Source organism: Lagopus muta, chromosome Z (genome assembly GCF_023343835.1).
Source record: "Lagopus muta isolate bLagMut1 chromosome Z, bLagMut1 primary, whole genome shotgun sequence".
NCBI lineage: Eukaryota > Metazoa > Chordata > Aves > Galliformes > Phasianidae > Lagopus > Lagopus muta.
This window is the reverse complement of record NC_064472.1, coordinates 69,536,935-69,562,471: the sequence shown is the minus strand read 5'-3', so window position 1 is coordinate 69,562,471 and position 25,537 is coordinate 69,536,935. Positions and strand designations below refer to the sequence as shown.

At 43.4% G+C, this 25,537-nt stretch overlaps 1 protein-coding gene across 13 annotated transcripts in view; it reads right to left on the bottom strand.

Annotated features, from left to right (window-relative positions):
• ELAVL2 (ELAV like RNA binding protein 2) overlaps positions 1–22,410 on the bottom strand; it is an 86,804-nt gene extending 64,394 nt beyond the window's left edge. For 4 of the 13 annotated variants that reach the window (XM_048931150.1, XM_048931153.1, XM_048931154.1 and 1 more), the window contains exons 1-2: positions 22,013–22,105; positions 21,122–21,180 (exon numbers count right to left, since the gene is read on the bottom strand). Coding sequence is in view for 4 of the 13 variants with exons in the window: in XM_048931148.1 (XP_048787105.1) it covers positions 22,013–22,179 (167 nt within the window). In the remaining 9 variants the exon portion in view is untranslated. Of the gene's footprint in view, positions 1–16,546; positions 16,651–21,121; positions 21,181–21,379; positions 21,401–22,012 lie in introns of those variants that run through there. The other 9 variants (XM_048931151.1, XM_048931160.1, XM_048931148.1 and 6 more) reach the window with 9 other exon arrangements.
• Between the last annotated feature and the right edge of the window lie 3,127 nt (positions 22,411–25,537).

Here is a 25,537-nt window from a genome sequence, read left to right as displayed (position 1 = left end):
TACAGACCTCAGCAGGGAGTAAGTGGTAGACATGATTCAGCTGACTGAGAGAGAGCCTACTTGACAACGAGAAAAGTACTATCAGCTGTTTGCAAGACTATTACAATGGCTTCTCTTGACCCAGAACTAACTGCAACCCCACAAACTGATTTAGAAGATTATATTCACCTCTGCATGCAATCTGCTCCTAGGACTCCTGGTTCCTCCTGGCTTTCAAATACGTCTTCACAAATTATTCAATCATACACAATCACAGGAATATACTAAGAATATTTTCCTACCTACCACCTCCTTAAAACAAACTCCTTCACCCCACAAAGTTGCAATTTCAAACACTGGTGCTTGACAAGACTAAGGAGAACTAAAGTAACACCAATCAAGTTCTTAGAGAGAATTCAATCAGAAAGCAACTATGCAAGCACTGAATTTATTACCCAATGAGAGCAGATTATTCCACTGCACAAGCTTAGTGCAGTGTGACCCCCAAAAAACTCAGAACAGCCCCTTTTCATTCACGTACTTCATAGCAAAACCTACTTAAAATTAAGGAAGTCCCACATCTGCATTACATTACTAAAATTTACATGTAAAAACATGAAACAGGAAAATATTCCAAGTCAAGCCTGACAAATCAATCCCATTTCATGCTGTAAGTGATGATAATGACAAAAGCTTTCATCAGGTAACCTCTAACACATTGGGAGCTCTCAGCTGCACAACCTTCAACTTTTACAACTTGAACATTTAAGTATTTCACTTCCCATCCTAATAAAGACTGTTAACATCTGTTAGCATCTTATAGAGAAGTCAGCCAACAGCTTTTTCAGAAGTGACTTTTACATACACAATACTATAGCTGACAATCATGGGATGACTGAGAGGACAATCAAATTACTTGTCCTAGAAAAAAAACATGCCTTAATCTGGAAATTCTATCTCAGTTCTGTATGCAATACTACCTCCAGGTGGATGACTTTTTGGAGCTTTCTAAACTTAGGGAAATTGGTATATTATTTAAATGAAGGAAGACTGATGTCCTAGTTAGAGAGAGGTAATCCCAGGGTTCATCAAATGTATGGTCACCTGCAAGTATCAGAGTTCAACAAAAATAAAAGCCAAACAGGTTAAATGAGTTTGAATAGTTACAGAAGACTTTACGGAAGGCTCTGAAATAAATTCTCCGGGTGAAATTTATGCATCAGACCAAAAGCCCTCATTTTGCAGACCTTGCATTCTTTACCCTCTGACATCTTCTGTTTCCTAGAAGTTTTCTGAAGTTGAAATTCATCTTGGTAAAGCATCATACATACACACTACTTGTTGGAGTACCTGCCCTGATAGCTGTCCTCCTTTTGAATGCATTGATAAGGAACCAAGAAATCCAGAAGGCCTGATCAAAGAGAAAGCAAATAGTATTTTCAATGATACACTTTCAAATTCTTCCCATGGAAGACGGGCAGAATACAAATATGAGTTCAACTGTTAACGATGCAAATTCTAGATACTACTACCCAGCAAATATTGTTTTAATTTGTTAGGACACTCAAAATCTTATTTCATCCCACTTTGTGATACTGTAATGGCACTTCTATCACTGATGCTAACAAGGGATCCATTTGTACCTAAGAACACTGTGCTAAGTCTCACAGCTTTGCAACATCCCCTTGCATCTTTGAGCAAGAAACAAAGACAAATCAGGACAACAAAAAAAAAAAAAAACAAAACATAGTACTATGGTTAACTACACAAGATAGTATCTGGTGGAATATCCAATAACTCTTCGGTTTTCCTTTCTGCTTTCTCATGTCAACTCCTGAAATCATACCTGAAACACCAAAATCATTCAAAAGGCAGATTTCTTCATACCTCAATTTTTACAGCAAAGGCCTAAACCATACAGTGCTTGCACAACAAGAAATCACAGATATGACATCAGCCATTTGTAGGGATCAAAGATCAGTGACAACTTGAAGTCAGTTTACATCTCAAATCTACTTTATGTTCAAGAGAAGCCATTTTGCATCCTGACACTCCTCCAGTAGCCCTATAGCATAGGAAGTGCTGCAACAGGGGCTGCTTCTTCAAGCAAGCCTCTTTTAATCTTTCATGTATCAGTAATAAGTACGTCACCAAACTCCAGTAAAGACATCAGGTAAGGGACTAGAAGCTTGCCTGTATACACTTTGAGAAAAACCTCACTTTAAAAAACAGTTGTTTTCAGCAGGAGATGACAGAAGCTTACAAATAATAAGTCCTGGCCTCATCTTTATACTGGCTTTTAAAACACTTTCAGACTATCTCTTTCTTCAGAAATTTTATGCACTCAAGTTTTAACAGACCAGAGCTTATCCAGCACACTGTGGATCATACCACCTGGCTCCTAAAGTGAAACTTTTCTTCAAAAAACAACAGCAACAACAACAAAAAAAAAAAACAAAAAAAAAACCAAAAAAAAAAAAAACAAAACAAACAAACAAACAAACAAAAAAAAACAGCAAACCAACAGAAATGTGCCATGCTGTTCTAGCTCATTTCATCAGGCTTCACTTGGCTGCCCAAAGAAGCTGTGGATCCTCCATCCCTGGGTGCACAGAGCCCGGCTACATGGAGCCCTGGGCAGCCTGATCTGCTGAGTGGTACCAGCCCATGCAGGAGGTTGGAATGTGGTGGGCTTTGAGGTCCTTCTGAACCCAAGCCATTCTATAATACAATTTGCTTCTCCTAAAGTGCCACCCTATCCAAACCCTTTTTACTTAAGTCTTTAGGGTGCTCCTCTGCCATTTTAATTTATTAACATATTGGAAGAAAATCAGTGTGAACTCAACGAATCAAACCTTTACTTTCCCCCTCAGCACAATCTGTTGTAGAGGGGTAGCACTGTCTCACAACCAGGAAATCTCACATAATAGACCATTTTCAAGCTCATTAGAAGTGTTAATGGACATGAGGCCCAAAATAGTAACTTTCCCTCAGCTCATAACACTTCCTGTTTGTACAGATTGCTGAAGTGCTTTTAAGTCTGTTTTCCATTCTTTGCACCAGCTCAGCTCAACTGGTGCACAGGACACAAAGTTTTGGCACAGAACAAAGTTATTTAAACACTGACAGTTATACACAACCTAAAACAGATGGCTGGTTCTCCTGTGAGTTTAAGAGTAAAGATTCATGCAAGTCTGGATGTGCTCACCAGGCCTACTTTCCCAATAAGCCAGGGAAATTAAGCAACCACAATCCACAAGCCTGCAGTTACTCAAAAGACCACCTTACACAGGTTCAGCTTCTCTTCTAACATCTGCTGTTCATCTGAATTAGAAGTAATGATATGAGTCTAAGTTAAAGCACAGGACATCATCACAAATTATCCATTCAGACAACTGATACAAGAACTTCTGTCCAGGGTATTTCACTCTTGCTCAAATCATACAGAGAGTACTAAGGTCAATACTGAAATAGTGGGGGCTTTGTTTTGTGTTTCTTGAGTTGTTGTTTGAGTTCCTAGGATTTTAAACTCCTAGATTTTTTTCCTCTGTTCCAGATCTACAGTACCCTTTATTAAGTCTTTGCAGAGTGGTAACTCCAATCACCGTGTCATTGGTATGCTATATCATTCCATCCTACATATCTCATCAGACCTGAACTGAGCAAAAACAGTACTCATACAGTCATAGCATTGAGAAGTCCTACATAATGTTCTTGCTGAACTCAAAGACTTACAATACTACGATGTTCTGCTTCCAGCGCAATCCTTAGTATTTTTCCCCCCCAGTTAGGAATTGGTATTCAAATTAAGATGACAAAATGCTTCAGTGTGTTAAAAAAAAAAAAAAAAGTGATTAAGTTAGAGAACTCACCAGATAAGTAACCATGATTTTTAACTATTTTTGTAACAAGCAAATGATCCTCGCCGTTAATATCTGTGCTTTGTTTGAAACTCAGTTCATGAACAGAAAGCCGTTGTGACACAGCATTGATGGAAATAAAAGAGCAAAAAAAAGAAAGTTAAATATCAATATGCAATTAGTTTTCAAGGAACAGTGCAAATAACTTCTTCCATACCTCTCAAATGAAATACAAGCTTACCAAATCAAGACAGACACCTTTCCCCTTTCTAAAGAAGTGACTGTATAACATCAGGTTTTGCTAGAATCTCAGTGGCTCCAGTTGCAGATTAAAATTTGAAGCTTATTGCTAGAAGTAAAATTCAGCCACATGGGTGCAGGACAGCAGGAGACAGGCCTACCCTAATCCTCTTTCAGTCTTCTTGCAGAGAGTGAAGAGACTATTGCAGTAAGTGTCTAGCTCTAGACCTTGCAGACTTCCTAGCAACAACATCCTTTGAAATAAATCTTAAAAACAAGCACTTATCGAATACCACACTAAAAACGCAGAGTTCACTAAAAAACATATCCATTATGTAGTGCTTCCCTCTAGTGTAACTCATTATATGGAGTCATTATGAATAGAACAGTAACTTCAAAAAGAACAGTCAACCAAACATTCTATACCACAGCCTCCAAACTGCAGCCTCACAACTTGTAGAGAAGACAACTCACATAGTTAACTAACAGTGTTTCTGTGCATAAGAGAGTCTGATTTCAAGGTACTTCTGAACTGCTACCCCAAGTTGCATTTCTGAACACAGAGATATTGACTGCTCTTAGAACATCTCAGTAATTAAGTCTAAATAATGTGGTTTGGAGATCTTTACTATCATCAACAAAGATTAAGTGTAAAGCAGATCTAAAAGCAGACTGCAAAAAATAACTTATACCCTAACACAGAAGGAGGAAAAAGCATTGAGGTTTTTCTTCTACCTCTCAGATGCTAACACATTAGCCCACTAAACAACACGTTTTCAAACTGCAGAAGTTACTTCAACTTACCAGCACTGCTCAACTTAAGACAGTCATCTGGAAAGGCAAAGGCTGAAAGAGCAAGACCTTCCAGCTGCGGCTGCATGGTACATACTAACAACGGTCATGGAAGAAGCTGAGGTACTCAAGTGCCTCCTGGAAAGACCAATACAAATATCAGATGTAGGGAACTACAGAAGACTTGAACCAAACAGTGGTATCCAGAGAAGAGACAAGAACCAACAAGCAAGCAGAAATACAAGTAGATCTTAAGCACTAGAAAAGACTTATCCACATGGTGAAAATGGCCAAGCATCAAAGATGTTACAGAGATAATACAGAATCTAAGAGAAACTTTAAACCCAGCTGGATTTGGTGCTGGGCAGGCTGTTCCATGTTGACTTTGCTTAAAGCCAGGGATTGAAATGTGCTGTAATACACAAATACTGACGAATAAGTGAGTATACTGTCCACATGTCCTATGATGATACTTTTAATATGCCCCTTATAGAAAGTACTAACAACAGACAGAGGAACCACTTGTTATTCAATTACCTGGAATAAATGCAGAAATAATTCACATGCTTGAAACATCATTACAAAAGTCCTGCCAATACTATCCTTAACTTCTAGGGAAGCCACTTTGCCTGAAGAGTTAACAAACTTAGCAAGTTTGAAGAAAAACCTCCAGGCTTTAAATTTTTGACTAAAACATACCCATTTGATGTTTCTGAAAACGCATCTCTGAAATTCTGCTCTGACATTACTAATGCAGTCTACCTCCTTGAGGCTGTTTGTGACAGCTTCATTATCAACTAGAGACAGACAAAATGTGTCATGCCTTCACGGATGCTTCAGAACGGAGTTCTTCACTTTTAAGGAACAGTTGTACATGAGCTATAAAAGGAAAGAAAAAAAGCACACTTGGGAATGAATTGAAACAGAAGGAAATTGCCTTGAACAGCAACTGTTGCTTAATCCATTGTGCAAGTTTATCACTGTTCTGGTTTTCTGGGATTTCTTTCTTCCAAGTATCAAATACTGCCTACAAAATTCTTCACCAAGCAGTCTCCGATGACATCTCCCAAAAGCACTGAATTTTACAGTAGTGTTATACTGAATGCAAGGCCAGGGTGGATGGGGCTTAAGATAACCTGCTCCCATGGCAGAAGGATTTGAATTAGACTGTCTTTAAGAAACCTTCCAACCCAGACTATTCTACAGCTCCACTAAATAATTCAGAGCACTTGCTAGACTGAGCCAAACCAGGTTTTCCTCTTACAGCAAATCCTGCAGCGCCAAATCAACCAGGTACCTTCAATTTCAGTTCAGTCAGTGTTTTTGCTTTCCTGTCATCCTGCATTCTGAAATCTACAGATGCCTCAATGAGAAGTTTCAGTACACTTTTTTTTAAAATGTTGGACAAAAAAGCAATCAAGCAACAGTTCAGTCATACCAGTTAGCTACCAGATCATTCCCAGTTCAGCATCTACAGTCAACCTGTCACCAATGCTTGCTTCAACACACAATAGCCTGCCTGCTTAACAGAACCACTACAACAAATGATTAGCTGAAGCTGAGCAACACACTACTGTTTTGCACAAGAGAGATGATGAAGAAGTAAGGCATTGAAATACAAGAACACCACCTCTTTTTTGCAACAGATAAGATACCATACTCTTACATCAACTTACATTGTTTCTTTCCATATAGAACAGTGTTTTCAAACATCACACACATTATACCTAAGGATTATGAGTAGAGTGGAAACACTAGCCTGCTAATAATCCTGATGTTGCATAGCGAGTGGTCCTATCTTTCTCAATGTCTCTTCCTGTGCTGAGGGAATAAACTGCCTTTAGAAACATCACACACTAGAATCAGCCACAACTACTCATGAGTGGGCACTTCAGTTTTCAGGAACTCCACACAGAATCAGGCAAGTAAGAACTCCAGCAACTGTGCGTATTTTGCTTGTATTTCTTGACTCATCTCACAGAAGCACAGCATAAGATGCATATGTAAATAATTTTAAATCAGCTATTTCCTAAAATACAACAGGCAGAAAAGTCACTTGTTTTTACTGCTTAAAAGGAACAGGCACTCAACCCCTTGCTCACTGACAACAAGACAAATGAACAGGGCTACCCTGAAGTAAGTTCTCACAGCATCCACTCACCTTCTCCAAATCAGACAGTGAGAAATAGACAACTATATGTCTACACACTGCTTCTTACAAAATAAAGCAGAAGATGCTTGAAAAATCAAGTCATTTACCTTCTGCATGTTACAGAATTTTTTACCTATGCAAATACAGGGTTTAGGATTAAGAAAGGACAGCATTAAGAAAAAAAACAGCATAGGTCTGAGTTCAGACATCACCTCCAGAGGTATTTTATTAATATGCAGCGGTAGTGATGCAGGTTTTGAAGGTGTTTAAACTTAGATTGAGCAAGATTAAATCTGTAATGCAAAAAGAGCAGGAAAACGTTGATTACCCAGCAAGAAGCTGTGCTCTCTATACACCCACACAGCACAATAAGTCATAAGTACTTCCTAATCAAGGAACAGCAAAGCAGTTCAAGAAAATTATACTGCAGATATCTATTGTAAAGTATGGTTTTAGAAGGAGAGTCATAGAGACTGCCAGCTGTTCACTGTTAAGAGACCTATTCCAAATGCTAATCTTGTTAATAAACTGATGACAAAACCCTCATTCACTCCAGAACTGGACCTCAAAGGAAAGCTATTATTTATTCCTAAGTTGAAAAACTGTAATTCACTGGACAGAAAATACATATAAAAATCCAAGCAGGTATCTTTAGAAAAAGATGATAGAGATTCCTTTGATATGATTCCCTCTTGACATCACTTGGCTAAGTATATACCTGCAGATCTTGATTAGGTAATAAAGCTACTGAGGCAGAACAACCTATGACTATCTACTTAGAGAAGAAGTATTAAGCAAGGACAGAAAAAAATTTAATCTGACAACTAGACAGAATTTTTTTTTTCCTGTTCCCCACTATGTCAGTCTCCAAGCTTCTCAAGATCCTTCTGTACCAGTCCACATGACTAGATCCAGCAACTCTGGCAGAACAAGGTTCCCCAAATCATCATTATCATATTTAGATTGTATGATGGGACCTTCACTAGCCCCCATCACAAGCAATTCTGTTCATATCATTCAACCCTCTCTACTTCCCATTTTGTTAGACAAATATTAACTTTAGTTAATATTCCAGTTCTATGAATTCTAGTTACATTCAAACTCAAAAGCTGCTATGCTTCAACACAATAGCTATTTAACGAGAGTCTGACATGTTCAACTGTAGATCAGTTTGTCTCTCCTCTCTCTTTCAAGATCTCTTGGTTCTGAAATGACACAACTGTTGAAGACAGCTATCACCTTAACTTCAATCTGCACAATCCCAAAGGTAACTGGAATCACTCACCATGAAGTAGAACACACCACTAGTGCAATTTAGGATCCACAGTAACTGCCTTTAGCATCTATTCAGGTGAAGCAAGCATTGCACTCAGAAGACTGCAAGCAGTAAAGATCAACATCAACACAACCCCTCATAACATTCTTCCCTCCAAACTGGAAGGATAAGGATTTGACAAGTGAACTTATTCAGTGAACGAGGAACTGGTTGCAAGACTGTACCCTGAAAGAGGTGGTCAATGGTTCAATGTCCAATTGGAGATCACTCATCACTATGAGTAGAATCCCTCAGGGGTCAGTACTGGGACCAGTGCTCTTTAAGATCCTCGGAGATCTAGACTGGTCTTGGCCCTGTTAAGTCTACAGTTTTACATCAGGGTCATGGCAACTCCCACTATCAATACAAGCTAGAGTATGTAAGAATGGAGCATGACCCTGCAAAACAGACTAAGAATACTGCTGCATGGCAAACTGGACATGAGCCAGAATGTGCCCTCACAGTCCAGAAAGCCATATGTATAGCTGGCTACATCAAAAGAAGCAGTCAGCAGGGTGAGGGAGGTGATCCTGACCCTCTGTTGGTGAGGCTTTACCTGAAGTACTAACCCAGATGTGAAGTCTTCAGTACAGAAGAGATGTGGACTTGTTGGAGCATGTCCAGAGGAGAGCTACACAAATGACCCAAGGGATAGAACAACTCCTTCATGAGGACAGGGTGAGAGAGTTGGTGCTGTTCAGCCTCAGAAAAGAGAAGGCTCTGAGGAGACCTGCCAGCAGCCTTTCAATATCTATAAGCATGATAAAAGAATGAAGGGGGCAGCCACTTTAGCAGGTTGTGATAAAACAAGGGGAAATGGCTTCAAACTATAGAGGAGGAAATTTAGAGTGAATATAATGATGAATTCAGAGATTCAGACTGGAGACAATGTGAGGCACGAGAACAGACTGTCCAGAGAGGTGACTGAAGCCCCATCTTTGGAGATATTGAGCATCAGGCTGTACCTCTGAGCAACCTGATATCCTTATTCTCTGCAGGAGAGTTGGACTGGCCAACCATTACAGATCCTTTCCAACTCAAAAGATTCTGAGAGTCTGTGGTCAAGGCAAATAAGCTGATGCACAACCATTAGTCATGTACTGTAAAATAGTCAAGTATTCAAATTTGCCATAATTCTTCAAGTAGTTATATGGTTTTCATGCCTTGTACTAATCCTCCTGAGATTATGCATTATTATATAACATATAAAAATGGAAACCAAGTAAGGTAATCTCGATACAAGCCAACTGTGACCAGTTTGGTCATGTGCTGTTGAAGGGCGAGCAGTATGCCTCTTCTACAGCATTACCATCTCCTAACTAGAATCAGAAGGATGCAATAGCAGTGTTACTGTCAGAAATGGCTACAGACAAAGTCTTTACATGTTTCATTTACTATACAAAAGCATCTCTGTTGTTTAGAAGCACAGAAGATCAGCTAACTCTTCAGCTCCAAGTTATCACTTTACAATATTACAGTCAGTTCCATGTGTTAAATGGTAAGTCAGGGGCAATATAAATTTGAGTCCAATGTAGCATAGAACAAGCCACACTAAGGTGCTACATTTCCCCTGACCATCGCTACGACCACCTTGACTCAACCACATGTGGCTCTGGGCAGCCTGGTCTAGTGGCTGGCAACCCTGCACACAGCAGGGGGGGTTGAAACTTGAAACAAATGATCATTGTGATCCTTTCCAACTCAGAATCATAGAAATAGAATGGCCTTTCTAGTGAGCTCTATGCTGTTAGAAAAATAAATACTGCCCACACCAAGGTCTATCTCTATCCATAAGACTCTGTATGACTTGCCTTCAGAAGAGCCTGAACCTCACCAAAACTCTGACATTTAGCTGTCCTAGAAGTACACCCAAAACCTTACTTGCCATCTTAATCTGTACCAATACGCCAGAAGAAAAAAAAAAAAAACCAAAAAAAAACAAGCAAACTGACATGCAAGTAGCAACTTTGAGCAGCTTTTCCTTGACACAAAGAAATTGCGTCAGTGCTGGCCAGTAAACTCTCTCAGTTCTCTTACCCAGAGAACAGCACTAACACCTTCACATCCCAGCTGTCAAAGGATCCTTATTCAGACCAAATCTATCCTTAGGGACTTCCAGAAAAGGCTTCTGACAGTCACTGCTCTCAAGAGTTGCTCATGAAGAGGTACATCATTTTAGCTTTAACAGCACTCTGAAGACTTACAAAATCTAAATGTGGATCCTGTTTGCCTCTGATCTAATTCCCACCAGGAAAATAAGTTCAGACAGATTACAGTATTTACTTTTGATTAGGTCACTTACATGAGGAAGAGACAACTAAGCTCTCTTCTTCTTCTAAGTTCTTCTCTCAAACAAATTACATCATATAGCCTCTAAGATCAGAAAATATTTGGCTCTACTATCCCAAGCTTCATAAATAATTTAAGTGTAAAGAACATTCATGTAGTACGTATATAAACAACTGCCCACATAGTGTGTAGTAATACTAGCTAATTGCCATCCCAAATACCTAGAGCCTGAATGAGAAGATGGAGAACCTTAACCTTAGAGTGACAATTGTTAAACAGCATAAAGGACTGGATTTCACTTTGGAAGGCAGCTCATATAATATCCAATAACTTCACACTGTGTTAGCATCTCTGGTTATTAAAGCATTCTAGCTTGACTTTGTCACATTCTTTATACAATGCTTCTGTCAACTGAGACCAAAAGCTATAGTTTCCAAACCCATGATTTCTCAAAGAGGAAGCAAATGACAAAGCAGCATCTGAACCTGACACATACCTATCACATCCTGTCCTAGTTTTTTTAGGCCAGGCACAGTAAATTAAATTTACCCCAAACATTTTTCAATTGCACTATGAAAGCAAATTGTTTCATTTTAAAAAAACTGATTTTCCTTTATAAAAGGCCTAAATCTAAGGACCCTGTCATACTTGAATTCTGTCTAATATATAAATGAATTTATTAGGCAAAGAGGTAGACAACGGTGTCATTCAGATCAGTAGTAACTTCAGGCTACAAACTGTTTAACACCTAGATTACCTTGTGTGGATGTAGGAGCTGGACTCAGTTTTTCTTCATGAGTTCTTTCTGCTCAGAACAGAAATTTTATGATAACAGATGTGAAATCTGATCTCTGACCAGAACAGACTTAGCCCTGAAGTTAGAACAGGTTGTTCAGCACTTCATCACTAGTGGCTGGAAGCCCTTCTACAGATGAGACTACAGTTCCCTGGACTACGACCCTTTTATCCCTGTGGGGAAAAAACCTTTCCCTTCTTTCAGCCTCTCTGTCCCTGCTCAGCACAAGGCCCAGGACCTTTCCCCAGAGAAGCCCTGGTCCCATAAAGTATTGCTGCTAGTGATCTGTCCGCCTGAGTCAGGGCCGCACTGTTCTCTTGCCTTGACTGCAGTCCTTCAAAGCTCCTCTTTCTCAACAGTTCCAGACCTTTTGGACAGCAGACTTGCCCTGGAGAATATGAATGATATCAATAGGTACCACCTACAGACATGATGAGGGCAAGCTCCTCCATACTAAATATAGTCAGTGCTACAGAGTACACAAGACCTCTATTCATAAAAAGGAGAATCATGGAGTATTAACCACTAAACTCAGGAATCCCAGAGACCTTCCATCTCTAGCCAGCTCTTGCTTAAGATGTTACCAGAATTCTGCAGGAAACTGCAATCATGCTAGGAATGACTCAAGGCAGATTATCTCTATCACTCTCTCCTCAGTCACAGAGTTATGTCTCAAACATGTGCATTCCTCTACAACTTACTCTTGGTAAATCAGTGCTGGGTAGTTAGATTCAGCTTCTCCTTGACTTGCACAGAAATGACTCCAACAAGCCAGTGAGCTACTCATGGACCACAATAGGTCTCCTCAGATCACCCATACTGCACTTACGTAACAGCAGTAAGACTTTGCTCCAGCCACGAGGAACCTTTCCAACCTTTCTGACATAGCAAATATTTGACAGTGGCCTCTCCCCCTGCAAAATGATGTTGCAATATGCAGCTTGATACACCATCTAATACTCACACTTTTCTCACTCCAGTATCTCACATTTTTCACACTTTCTGAAGAAAGAACAAAGACCTAGCAGTCACAGATAGTTTTAAGATCTGTAGCTTCTGGGGATAGATCACTGCAGATGTTCAATTATGGCAGTGAGCACTAGTGATATTGAAAAGTTCCCTAAACCACAGATAAATAGAACCAACTCTGACAGCAGATTTAACCTGTAAAAGAATGAAGCAAGTCATTTGCCTTGGAAGCACTCCCTTCTAAAAATGAATTCCAACACCTTACTCCCTTCTTGAGAAGGACAGGATCCACAGCTGCCAAGAACACATGTTCCACTGACATTTAAAAACTCTAAATGCCAACACAGTTGGAAACAAAAATCTGGTACTAGGTCAGGTACTCATGCAAAAGGATTATCAAGCAGATATCCTGCCTGTTGACCTACAACACCCACCCACAGCAATCATCCCTACCCATAAGCATAAACTGAAATACAAAGAAAGAAGGTTTTCAACTGCTAATAGCTTGAAATCCTAGGCTGCTTTGAAGCCTGGTTACTCCTTGTTAACCAGGAGATTATTTGGAGAAGTCATATCTCAGAGGCACATAAATATCAGAGCAGACAACCACATCTGGAAGCCAGCCTTCTCAACTTAAGGAAAATTAATGTATTTCCAATGAAAAGATTTGGCTAACAGAAACGGAACTGGAATTAAAACAAGTTTCTCCTCACCTTTTACCCTCATCTTCTGAGGCTCCCTTCCTTCCCTTCCTTCCACCACCTTCTCCTGAGAATGAGGGGAAAAGACAAGGAGGCTTCTACAGGTACTTCATCATACAGTTCATTTGCTCCACCATGGCCTCCTCACACACGCACAAAGGGCCCAGAACACCTCCTTCAACCCTGACTTCAGTGTACACAGGACTATTCACCACACCCTTCTCCTCACTCCGATCCACCTGCACATCATCATTTCACCCTGCTCTCAAATCCATTTCCACAGGGCCTCCAGACAGGCCAATCCATGCCCTGTGGTGGGCAATCAGCTGCGTGCGAAGGACAACCCACAGAGCTCAGCCCTCTCCTACAACCCCACTGCTAAGGCCCAGCACTGCCTGCTGCCACAGGAGGAAAAACAGGCAGCCAGTCCAGATGCAGATCAGCATAACCCAAGGAGTAAGTGGAAGCAAAAATCTTTAAAGACTATGTTTTTCTCGTAACATCCAACAGATCCACAGCAACTGGGGGAAAACCCCGCAACTCCAGACAGTGGGGTGGTGTTTCCCATCCTGTATGGAGCTCCATAAGAAGTACTTTCCAGGGGCAAAGCACCCCACCTAGCGCCTATCGTCATAAAGAAAACATTTTAAACATTTAACTTGAGCATGACTATGCTACCAATGTTTCCATTTGCAGGCTGGCACTGATTTGGACTAACTGTACACGCCATGGCATTTTCCCAAAGCGCGAAGAGCAGCAGACCTGGACACCGAGGATGTGCTGTCTCACTGATTTTCAACAGCACAACAAGGCAGATGGAATCAAGCATATATGAACAGATAACCCAAGAGTCTAGCTTTATAAGCTCTCAAACCTAAGTCAGGTACTGCTCCAAATACTCACCTGCCATCCCAACATGAAAGGCCTCTTCACCTCTAGGTTACACATACAATGTTTCAAACACTTTTTTTTTTAAATAAGAAATTCCTGTTCCCATTAATCCGGTCAAAGAACTTCCGTATTTTCCATTTAGAATTAAGAAACCCTTTCATTGATGTATATTACCTGCCATCCGTATTTCAAGTGTTAATAGCCATCCAAGTAGCATTAGATGTCTAAGTCATGCACTTCATACATATTTAGGTAGTTAGTGCAAAGTCTCGCACATATGTATTACAATTTGACTCCATTATCTTAGTAAGTAGTAAAAAAATGTGATAAAAATATATGGCTTCAGCCTTTCCTGGCATTTCAATAGCCATGTTTTCCAGATGTACAAAGGAAAAAAAAAAAAAGCAACACAGCCCTCTCAAATGAAGTCATGAGAAGAGGTATTGCAAAAGCACTGAATGTAAGACAGAAGCACCTCTGGAGCATGGACTGGTGCAACTGCCATGATCAAGCAGCTGTCTCAGGCTTTCCTCACAGGACAAGCGCTCCAGTTACTTTAGTCAAGGAAGACTATCCATTGCTCTGCCCTCAGTCACCAATCTACTAAAATACAGCAAGAGAACACATTTTAACTAATGCTATCTTGGACAAAAAAACCCTTCAGAGATTTCATATGCATAGCTTGTTACACGCTCCTTGATATGGAAGCAGTCAACCACTTCATAGGAGTTTAGCTATGCAAAAAACCTTCCACACACACAAAGAAATAATCCCACACCCAGTTATAATTCAGTACAGATATTCCTGGCCATCACTTGATCTCTAACAAGATGACTAGTTTAGTATTACTGAGTTGCAGTGGATCAGAGAAATTTCACTACAAGCACTCTCCTTATGACAATAGCCTTTACCAAAAGACAAGTATGACTCAATTTACTTTCCTTTCAGTTTGTTCAATCATTATAGAAAAAAAATTCAGCTACTCATTTAGTTAATGAGGCTGTAATCCTCATCTTGCCTACCAACTTCTCAACCATGGATGCAGTCCAACACAACTTGCTATGCCAAGTTTCACAGTTTAGCTATCTGAATGCAAAAGCAGCTCCTAAACTCTTCATTTTAAGCAGTTCACTTGGTCAGCAATTTTGCAGCCACCTCTGGAATGGGTGCTCTGTCCAGATTAAGATTAGCAGTTTTATATCAGTAATTGTATTTTGGGATCTAGCTGAAGATACAAACACTTCAAAAAAAGTTATGCTTGTTAATAAATTCACTTCACTATGCATGCAGGCAGCACATGCATAGTTTGTTATGAGAAGCATATGGTGTTTTAGAGTTATGACTTTAGTTGTCCCTGTTTCGAAAACAGACAGAAAACAGCTTCTAATGCATATTGGGAAGAAAGAAATTGCAGCAGGAAGTCTGACAAGATTTGTAACCATGTTACTAGAGATAAAAATAATATCCTTGATTACGATTCTAGCAGGTATTAGGATTTTAAAAGCTCTTTGTATGACAACTGATTTGCAATAGTATTTCCTGCATACCTATATTTAATTACATTTGTTGGTTCAAAACCACAGCAAGCAGTTGATAGAAAGAGAAAGGAAACTCCAAGATATTGCCCTGCACTGAAATTTTACTGCTACATACGAAATGCTAGTAAAGCTAGTGGATGAATACAAATACAGATCACAGCATTAGGTATTTTTGCTATTTTGGGTGGACAAACAAAATGGAGGGCAGAGTAACAAGGATTCCATTAAAAAAAAAAAAAAAAAAAAAAGAAAGGGGGAAGGGCTGGAGCTGCTAATTGCGGCAGTTTGGCACAACAGTTATTACCTATTTAAGAGCTATGATTGCCCATAGAAGCACAAAACAATCAATCAGATGTCCAAGCACCTTTCTTTCTACTTCCCTCTCACACCCATTAGAAACGTGCTCCTAGCCCGCAGCTCCAAAGGACATCTCCTCCTCCTCCTCCTCCTCCTCCTCCCCCCCCCCAATGCACTCTATTCCAAGTTACCTAAAGTTGCTGGAAACTTCAGTAAAGCGGCTGGGTGTATTTGCTCCTGCCCCACTGGCACCATGCACTTACTAAAAGCTGCTTCACCATTCAGCCTTTCCTGCACTGCATCAGATCAGGCACAGCTGTTTCTGATGGGAGAGCACTGTAACTGCAAGGAAACATTCACAGGTGCACTCAGAGCACGGAGGATAAGCACAGTTCTGCACCAGCACTGAAAATGGAGGGGCATGCCACAGAAACCCAAATTCACAAGGCCCAGTTTAAACAACAGACCGGTAAACCCTTGACCTTCTACTGGTGCCTTTCATTTCTCACTGTAGATATTTCCTACAGCAATTCTAAATCAGAATTATTTCCCGATAGCACTTCATAGTTCCAATATTAACAAAGCAATCACACAAACATGAAATTCATATCTGATTTTATCTATATGAAAGCCTGCTAATACTACGCTTCCCACGTAGGGAAGCTTCCCTATGCTTTTCCCACACAGGAAAAAAAACCCTGCAGCCCTCTGAACTTCATATCCATACCTTGTATTTCCCTGTCCCAGTAAAAGAGTTCTTGCTGAAGGACTCAAAGCCATATATTTTTCCCTAGTGAACTTAATTTAGCCTCCATGAATGTTAAAGTTGGAGTACACCTTCTGCTCCCCTCCGAATGAAGTCAAAGCAATCCTTGAAGGTCCTTTCACATGTGGAGGTGCAGCCCATGTGGAGCTGGCAGACACTGCAGGAGGGATCTGTTCTCCTCCCTCCCTCCTACCCCACCAACCCCCACCCCAGCAACATGGCCGAAAAACTCAGAATCAGCTCAGCATGTCACAGGCGAGCACAGAGCACAGTGGGAGGCACATCCCAAATACACCTTTGCCAACCATAACTCTGCTTTTGAAGAAAATGTGCAAGAAATGAAGCTAAAGTATTGTCAACAACGTAAGAAACAGAGATCCTACCAATGGAAATGTCAAATTTGTACTACTTCTCCCTTTCTACAGGTGAATCTCCATTCCTTAGAAGTCAAATTAAGACACTTAACCTACAAATTTCCATAAAACCCAAAAAAACATTAGTTTTACTCATCTGCACTGTGTAATAAATCCAACTAATTTTATTTGTCATTGAAATTTGACCAGCAGAAGAACATTAAGTACTGCAACAGTCACAGAAATGGAGTTTCACCCCATAGAACTTGCAAAAATCTCTTCCAGTTCAATCCGAGGAAAGATGTAGCAAAACTCATTCCAAAAGCAAATACAGCTAGCATAAATCTGCAGAAAGGAAGCTCAATAAATACACCAGCAAGCACTCATAGCATCCAAATGTGCATCTTCTCCCATCTCACCAGTACTCCAGTATCAAGCACTCAAGAAATTATCACTTCCGAGCAGTTCAGTATCTCAACATTATCTCAATCCACTCCACACTTGACGAAGACCAAAGAGAAAACACCACGCACCTTTTAGGACTTCTATGAGCCCACAGCGTCCTCTGAACTCCACTACTTTCTAGCTTGCATCATGTGGTCAACTACTGCAGTTTTCACCAGAATGCACCCTTTTTGCTAACCACAACAAACCAAGATTCTCAGATATTTCTGCAACATCTTAAAGCTTCATCTGCCCCAGCCTCTTGTATATGTAGCATCTGAGTCAGCAGCAAGCCAAGGACTGTAGAAGGCAGTGAGGAATCAGTATCACAGAACATTTCATGAAGTGAAGCCTAGAACTCCCTAGAATGATTCCCAGTGATCCCAAGCTGGTGCACTTCACAGCAAGGCAGTGCCAAGCAACATTTAAACTCCTTATCTCCTTGCAGACTTATTAGGAAGCTATAGTTTCTACCAAACCTGCATATGCCCAGGCTCACTGTGACTATCAAAACAAATGAAGACCCCTGATGCTTAACTGTGGGAATACCACGAAGAACAGTGGCTCAACAGAACAGAAAGCAGTGTGATGCTCATTTTAAGCTCCATCTGGAAAGCTTACGCTTGTTCCCAATTTGCATGTTCAAATGGCTTCCCATTACAATTCCTGTGATTTTATCTTTAACAGTTCCTAAAACTCTAGAAATTTTGCCAGAAAAATCATATTTGAATAATGACTTCAAAAGAATTGGTGTATGTTTAAAATTTCTAAACCTTCTCTGAGAGGTTTTTTTGTTTTGCTTTGTTTTTTTCCCTAATATTTGCAGTAAGAAGCTTATAACACTTTCACCAAGTTTTTAGAAGCAAAGAACTGAACTCTCCACCAGATGCTGGTGTTTCATGAGGGCTTCCTCCTCAGGTTCACCTTCTGCACAGAAAGCCTATGCTGAACTGAGAGAGCTTCCAAATGCAGTGTGACCAAGCTCTGACAATGTTAGCGCAACACCTGGCTGCTCATTGCCAAGATAGTGGATTCAAGGAGTCCCTACAAACCAGCAGCAAAGCCTGCAGCAGAGTGAAAGCAGGGTGCTTAGCATTGGCAACTCCCATGCTCAGTGCTCACACCTCCTTGAGCTGCTGAAGTCCTCAAGAGACCAATCTGCCTCTCTGTGATATTCTACCACTCGAAACTTAGGTTGACTTCAAATTCAGCAAGAAACTGGACAACAACACATCTTGATCTAGCCCAAGGGGTGGGGCAGCTGGAAGCTCCATTACCCTGGTTTCACCAGGCTAATCCTTCTCCGATAAATTAGACAGATTTGAGCAGATGAGATCAAAAGTTGCTTCCTTAAAAATTCCAACTGCAGACAGCAAAACCCAAACCAACATCAGCTGATCCTGCTGATAGCACTGATTTCTGTCAGGACAAGAACCCCGTGCATAACGCTGTGTTCTTACTTTTAAACTCATAGCAGCAGCGAGTGACATTTGCTGCCCTCTATAGATAGCAGCATTTATTAGTGGAGCATTAGGTAGAAAGCAAAGATGGCTTTAAAGTAAGACTGGAACATATATTCATCACAAATTGAATTTCTCCATTAGCAAGCATTCTGTTCTACTGCCATGAAGAACCTCAGCAACAGAAACAGAAGTCATTACACTGCAGGACAGCAAGGACTTTGTCCATAAAAGCAGCATTTTAACATCACTGCTACCAGGAGGAAGCTGAGTGTGCATCCCTGTACTATTTTTACCCGCACAGTCCACCTCCCCAGTGGCACTGACTTATTTTAAGAAACAAAAAAGCTCAAGTATTTCTTTTTAAAAATATGTTTGATCCATTCTTATCTATCTTCAACTGTGTCCCTAAATAAAGGCAGCTTAGCTTTGTCTGTCCTAAAAATCTCTCTTAGATTTGCAAATGTTTGAACAGGAATGAGCCCAGAGCTCCAGTGCAAGTTGCATGAAGCCACACAAAAATCTGGAAATAGCCCAAAAGCTATATATATATACATAGCTCCAAGTCAGCAGCTCCTTGGAGTAATTTAAGCAGTGTACCTGGTGCCCGGCTCAGCTGTGGCTGTTCTGAGTCTGCGTGCAGCAGTAAGGGTACAAATTACAAAAAGGGCACTCAGGAAAGTACCTGCCCCTCCCTGCAGAACAGCATTAAGGCTAAGTCAAGAAAATAAGGAAAAGTTTATGCTTACTGCAGTACAGAGGTTAAATTTACATCAGAAATACTGTAAGAGTGTGTTTAAGCCACCAATAGGAGAGATTTATGCGTGTTGGGGAGGCATCACCTGCTAAAATGCAAGCAATTACTATTTCTGCTTCACAGAGGAAGGCTGAGACACTCTGCCAAGATAAAAAGATGAAATTAAGGCATTGCTGAGAGAAAACATCAGTTCAGGTACAGCCGCAACACATTTAATATGGTATCAAAGCTGTGCTTGGCCAGATTTTAATGAGCATGATAAAATTCCTCAACACTTTCAAGGTCATTTGTGTGTTGTCTGGAATCACAAATTCCCTCAATATACCACACCAAAAGGCTTCAACCACAGCATCTCTTTTTAAGGAAAACCAGTCTGACTGCCAATTCTGTACTTAAAAATGATTCATGAGTAATTTAACCCCAATTCACAGTCCAGCGCTCAGCTACCACCCCCAGTGCAGCAATCCCAAGAGGCCAGCAGGGAAGGAGAGGCGCTGAGCACCACTTCCAGAGCTTAAAAAAAAAAAAAAAAAGGGAAAAAGCACCGAACCGATGCTACAGCCACACGTCTGGTGTCTGCTGGCCCAACACGTCCCCATTCACCGACGCATTTCCCCAACTCCATCAACTTCATTTAACATTCAGCGTGAATGCAGACAGAGAAAGGCAGATGAAATCGGACGGGCTGCTTTTAGTACAAAGATCGCACACCTCACTTTTGTAAAACATGTATGTGCACAGACTGATGCATACAATTTATAACAAATGCCACTTATAAGAAATCCGGACACCGAAGTTCACGATTGAGTCATCAAACCCGAGTTGTCCTCTGAACTCCCAAGTGCGGCAACGCATTACAGAGTTTTGGACTCCGACTAAACCAACTATAGTAACACTAATTTTGTTTTCTTCCTTTAAAAAAAAAGCCCGTGGTGCCGCCCGAACCCGCACAGAACGCACTGCGCTGCGAGCGCAGCCTGCATCCCCGCGGGTGGGGGTGGAACAACTCAGCAGTACCGCTTCACGGAGCGCACAGACGGCGCGTTGAGCCCCGCAGCAAAAGTTCTTAAAACGAGGCTTTATTCAGCACCTAATCCTCGCCAAAAATTAAAGAAAGAAAGAAAGAAAGAGGAAAAAAAAAACCTAAACTAAAATACTACTTCGGTGCGCACAGCGCCGGCGAGGGCGGCTCAGAAGAGCCGCGACGGCAGCCGCGCCCCGGCCCCACCCTCGGCCCCGCAGCGCTCGAAGCAACGAACGGCTCCACCAATGGTGGAGCGAGGCACGGGGAAAAGGCCAACGCCGTCGTCGGGCGATGCCGGCACCACACAAAGGGTGGGTCCGGCACAGGTGCCGCGGAAAGGTCCGCAAAAATCCTGGAGCGCGCCGCAGAACATCTACCTCGAGGAGGGGGAGAGGGAAAGATTGGGGGAGGGTGGGGGGCCGGGAGGGAAGGGCTCTCCGTCCGCAGGGAATAGGCTGCCAGAGGTCGTAAGCGCTCGTGATGCCACGCCGCAAATACCTGGGAGCTCTCAAGTTGGGAGTGCAGCGATCCAACGCTGCCGGAAAGCCGCAGGTTACCTACGACGACAGCGCAGGGTGAGGTCTCCGTCCGCCCCACGCGGCTCCGTGCCCGCGCACCACCACCACCGCCGCCCCCTCCCGCCCCGTCCCGCCGCCCCCCGCCCCGACACCCGCGTTGCATCGCGCCGCTCCGGGGGCTGCGTGGGGCCTCGCAGCCGCCCGTCCCTCAAGCTCCAACACCACCACCCGCACCCACCGATACCACCCCGCTGGAAAGATACTGCGTCCTGCGGTGTCGGGCCGATAAAGGCGCTCACCGCCCGCCCCCGCCTGAATGACACCGCCGGCGGCCACTCAAAGAGCCCCGCGCCCGCGGGGCCGCGCCCCCGGGACCCCCCCCTTCCCTGCCCGCCCGCCGCCCGCTCCCCGCCGCAGAGAGAGCGCCGGTGCGGCGGGCGCCGGACACCTGCGCCGTTTGCTCGACGGCGGCTCCGCGCCCGCGGGATCGGGCACGCGTGGCTCTGTGCCCCTCCGCTCGGCAAAATACACAGAGAGCGTCGAAGTGCCGCTCCGTTACCAGGAACCGCTCTGTGCGGCTACCGTGCGGATCCCTTCCCTACGGCAATAGATGGGCGCGGAGCGACGTGCGGGGCATACATTAAGCAACAATGGCAGCGCCCGGCACCGGCCCTCCGCGATGGGGCGACAAAGGGTACGGCCCCATCCACAATGCCCCCACCACAACTTCTCGCCGCTCTGCCCCCGCCTCCCCGCAGCTCCGCATCGGAATCGGACGGGGCGGTCACACCGAGTCTGAGCTCCGCCGGGGCCGTCCTCTCGGGCAGAGTGATGCCCGGTGCACGCACGGCCGGAGCGAAGCACGACTTACCTCCGTCCGCTCGGCTCAGAGCAAAACGTGACGGCGCAGCTCTCCCGGGTAAGGAGTGAGGGGCAGAGGGAGCGTCCGCTCAGGACAAGGCGCAAAGAGAGAAATCGCGGATAGTTCTGAAAGGGCGTGGAAAAGGGTAAAAATAAAATAATAAAACAAGCAGACATAAAGCCTCTCCCTCCCTCTCCCTGCAGTCCAACACTGGGGGGGGGGGAAGGGGAGGAAGGGGGCACAAATAAAAAACGGGGGAAAAAAATGGAAAAAAAAAAATCGGCGGGGAGAACCCAACAGCGCGGCAGTGACAGCGCTGCGCTCCGCTGCACAAAAAGGAGGCGGAGAGCCGCGAACAAAGAGCAGCGGGCGCGGGGCGATGCGCTGCCGCTCACTGCCGTCGCCGCCGCTCTGCTAGCACCGCGCCGCCGGGGCCGGGTCCCGCTGCCGCATCGCGGGTTGCGCGCGGGGCCGGGAGGAGGACGCGTGCCGCGCCGCGCCGTGCCAGAGGCGGACCGCCGCGCTGATTTATAGCGGCCGCGCCGCCGGCTCCTGCCCGCCGCCGGGCTGCGTGCGGCTGCGTGTGCCGCGCCCGCCGGCGCGGCGCGGGGGCGGCTGTCCGCACCCCCTCCCCAGCGCACACACGCACCCCGCAACCGCCGCACCGCCCCGCAGCCCGGCGCAAAGCAGCGTGCTGCCGGAGCCGCGTGCATCCATTGGCGCGGCCGCCGCCGCTCGGCCCGCCCACCGGCTAGACGGCTGTCGGCCATTGGCCGAGCGGGATGCCGCTCGGAGCGGCCCCATGGCGCCGCGGAGAAGGGTGCTGTGCGGATCGCGAGGCCGCGAGCGCGGGCACGGCGGCGGGAAAGGGGCTCGGAGCGGGCGGCGGAGTGAGGAAGCGGGCGCGGTTCTACCTCGGCTGGGAGCCCCGGGAGGATGCTCTTTTGTGTTTGCTTTCTTTCCCATTTTCCTTCCTTCCCCCCCCCCCCCCCCCCTTTTTTTTTTTCACCCTTATTTCATTTTATTCATTTCTTTCCTTTTTTATTTTTCTTCTCCCCGTTTTCCATGTTTTTCTCCCCCCCCTTGTTCATTTTCCCCGTTTTTTCTTTTTCTTTTCCCTTTTTTTCTTCTTTTGCCTTTTTTCTCCATTTTTCTTTTTTTCTTGTTTTCCTTTTTTTCCCTCCTTTTTTCTTTTTTTTTTCCAGTTTTCTTCCTTTTTTTCCTTTTTCCTTTTTTCCCTTCTTTTTCATTTTTTTTTCTTTCTTACCCTACCTTTTTTTTTTTTCTCCATTTTCCTCATTCATTTCTTTTCCTCTTTTTCCTTTTTTCTTTTCCATTTTTTTCCATTTTTTACTTATTTTTCCTCTTTTCTCATTTAGCTATTTTTGTTTCCTGTCTTTTTCCTTATTTTTCGTTTCTTTTTGTTCCTTTCCCCCCCCCTTTTTTTAAATCCCTTTCCTTTCCCTTCCTCCCTTTCCCTTCCTCCCTTTCCCTTTCCCCTTTCCCCTTTCCCCTTTCCCCTTTCCTTTTCCTCTCCCTTTCCCTCTCCCTTTCCCTTTCCCTTTCCCTTTCCCTTTCCCTTTCCCTTTCCCTTTCCCTTTCCCTTTCCCTTTCCCTTTCCCTTTCCCTTTCCCTTTCCCTTTCCCTTTCCCTTTCCCTCTTTCCCTCTTTCCCTCTTTCCCTTTCCCTCTTTCCCCTGCCTCACACCACTTTGCCATTGGCTTGTCAGCAGCATGTATATAAAGTTTATGCCACTGCTCAAGGGCTATTCTCACACTTTGACTGCTGGCAGCACCAATGCAAGGAGTGTGATTCCTTGGCATAAAGCTTCTGGCAGAATGGAGGAGGGAAGAAAGAAAGAGATGGAAGAAGGAGGAGAAAAGAAAGAAAAAGGAAGGAAGAGAAGCAGGCAGACAGAAAGGAAAGAAGAAATAACCTTCACTCATTGAGTGCCTCCCATGTCTCCCATGGACCATGAGTTGTGTTTGAAGAGATGGAACTGTGTGGAAGAAAACACCTGTGTGTTCCTGTGATGTTCCTTCACTGTGCTTGGCCCCAGTTTCCCCTACAGTCTGCAGAGCTCCTTGGGCGTAGGTCTCTTGCCCTGATGCACAATGTCAAAGTGCACACAGTGATGAAGTACATGTGATATATTTCCAAAATCAAAGAACTCACAGAAAGGAGATGCTTTAGGCGTGTGTTTACGATATTACAGCATTTGCATGCAGCAAGGCACACTGGCGTACACACAGTTACAGATAGAGGCATAAAACAGTGTTCCTTCAGAGTGTCCTTGAACATTGATAAATGATTAATGCAGAGGAGGAAAGATGCTCACCAGTCATTCCTTGCAATCACTGGATCCTGTCTCTGTGGATGTGGCTCTGTGTTGCACAGTCCCTAACTCTGCATTTCAGGCAGTTCAGCACATGCCATGTATGCCCAGTACATTTGCCACAGGCTGTGACGACTTCTGTCTCACTGTGGCAACTTTCACACCTCGGTACAACAGACCTGCTTGTGAATGATTCCCAGTGATGCCGCCATTAGTAAACTCACTCCAGTTCTTCACACTGTGGGTGTAGATATCTCCAACTTTGTACACATCTTTTGGGGGAAAAAAAAAAAAAAACAAAAAAACAAAACAAAACAAAAAAAAAACAGAAAAACCCAGCACTTACTTCTTCTAGGCCTAGTTTGGAGGCATGGTTTAGGGACCAAAAAGAAAATGTAAAATAAGTGCACTGTGTTGTGGTTATAGAAACTACTGAGTTTGGTTGCTGAGTGATTCCTCACCTGATTCAGTCAAGGAAAGAAAAGGGAAGGGAAGGGAAGTGTGAACTCTCTGAAATTCCATAGGAGTTCAATGTGTTGCACTCCCCTTCCCCCCCCCACACACAATAAAAATTATAAGATCAAACAAATTATAAGCTCATCTGCTCTCAAGAGTAAAGAAACTTGGTTTAAAGACCAAGCCAAAATGTATACAATTACAAACTGGAAGCATGGCTTTTTTTGAACTTTCAGGAAATTGAAGGACTCCACCGTAAGCAGCCTCCCTGTCAAGTCCAATTCTCATGTTCAAATTGCATCTCTCCCTCCTCCCCCACAGGGAATGATATTCTGTCTGTAATTAGTGACCAGCCTGTAGCAGTAAAAGCCAAATTTTAGTCATTCTCTTCTAAGAATTTAATATCTCTACCAGCAATGCACTCGTGTTTATCACATTTGTCAATACATGGTGCTAAGATGAAGTAAGCCAGAAAATAGCTGCTAAAGTGAATTGTCTTGTCATTTGCCATTCCTGGCCCTGGTGCAGTTTTAGAGTGCTTTGATGCAGTGGTGGCAGAAGTAAAGCTGAACTCTGTCCTTCCTGGGGGAGGCATCATTCCTTCAGGGTAAGGTTCTCCTAGCTGTGGTGATGCATCTTGCAAAGAGGTGCTTATGATCACCGTTAGCTGCCTGGCTGGGCACAGCCTAAAGGCAGAACGTGTACAGCTTTATTAAATGTTCTTTGCACAAGGGAAAACTGCA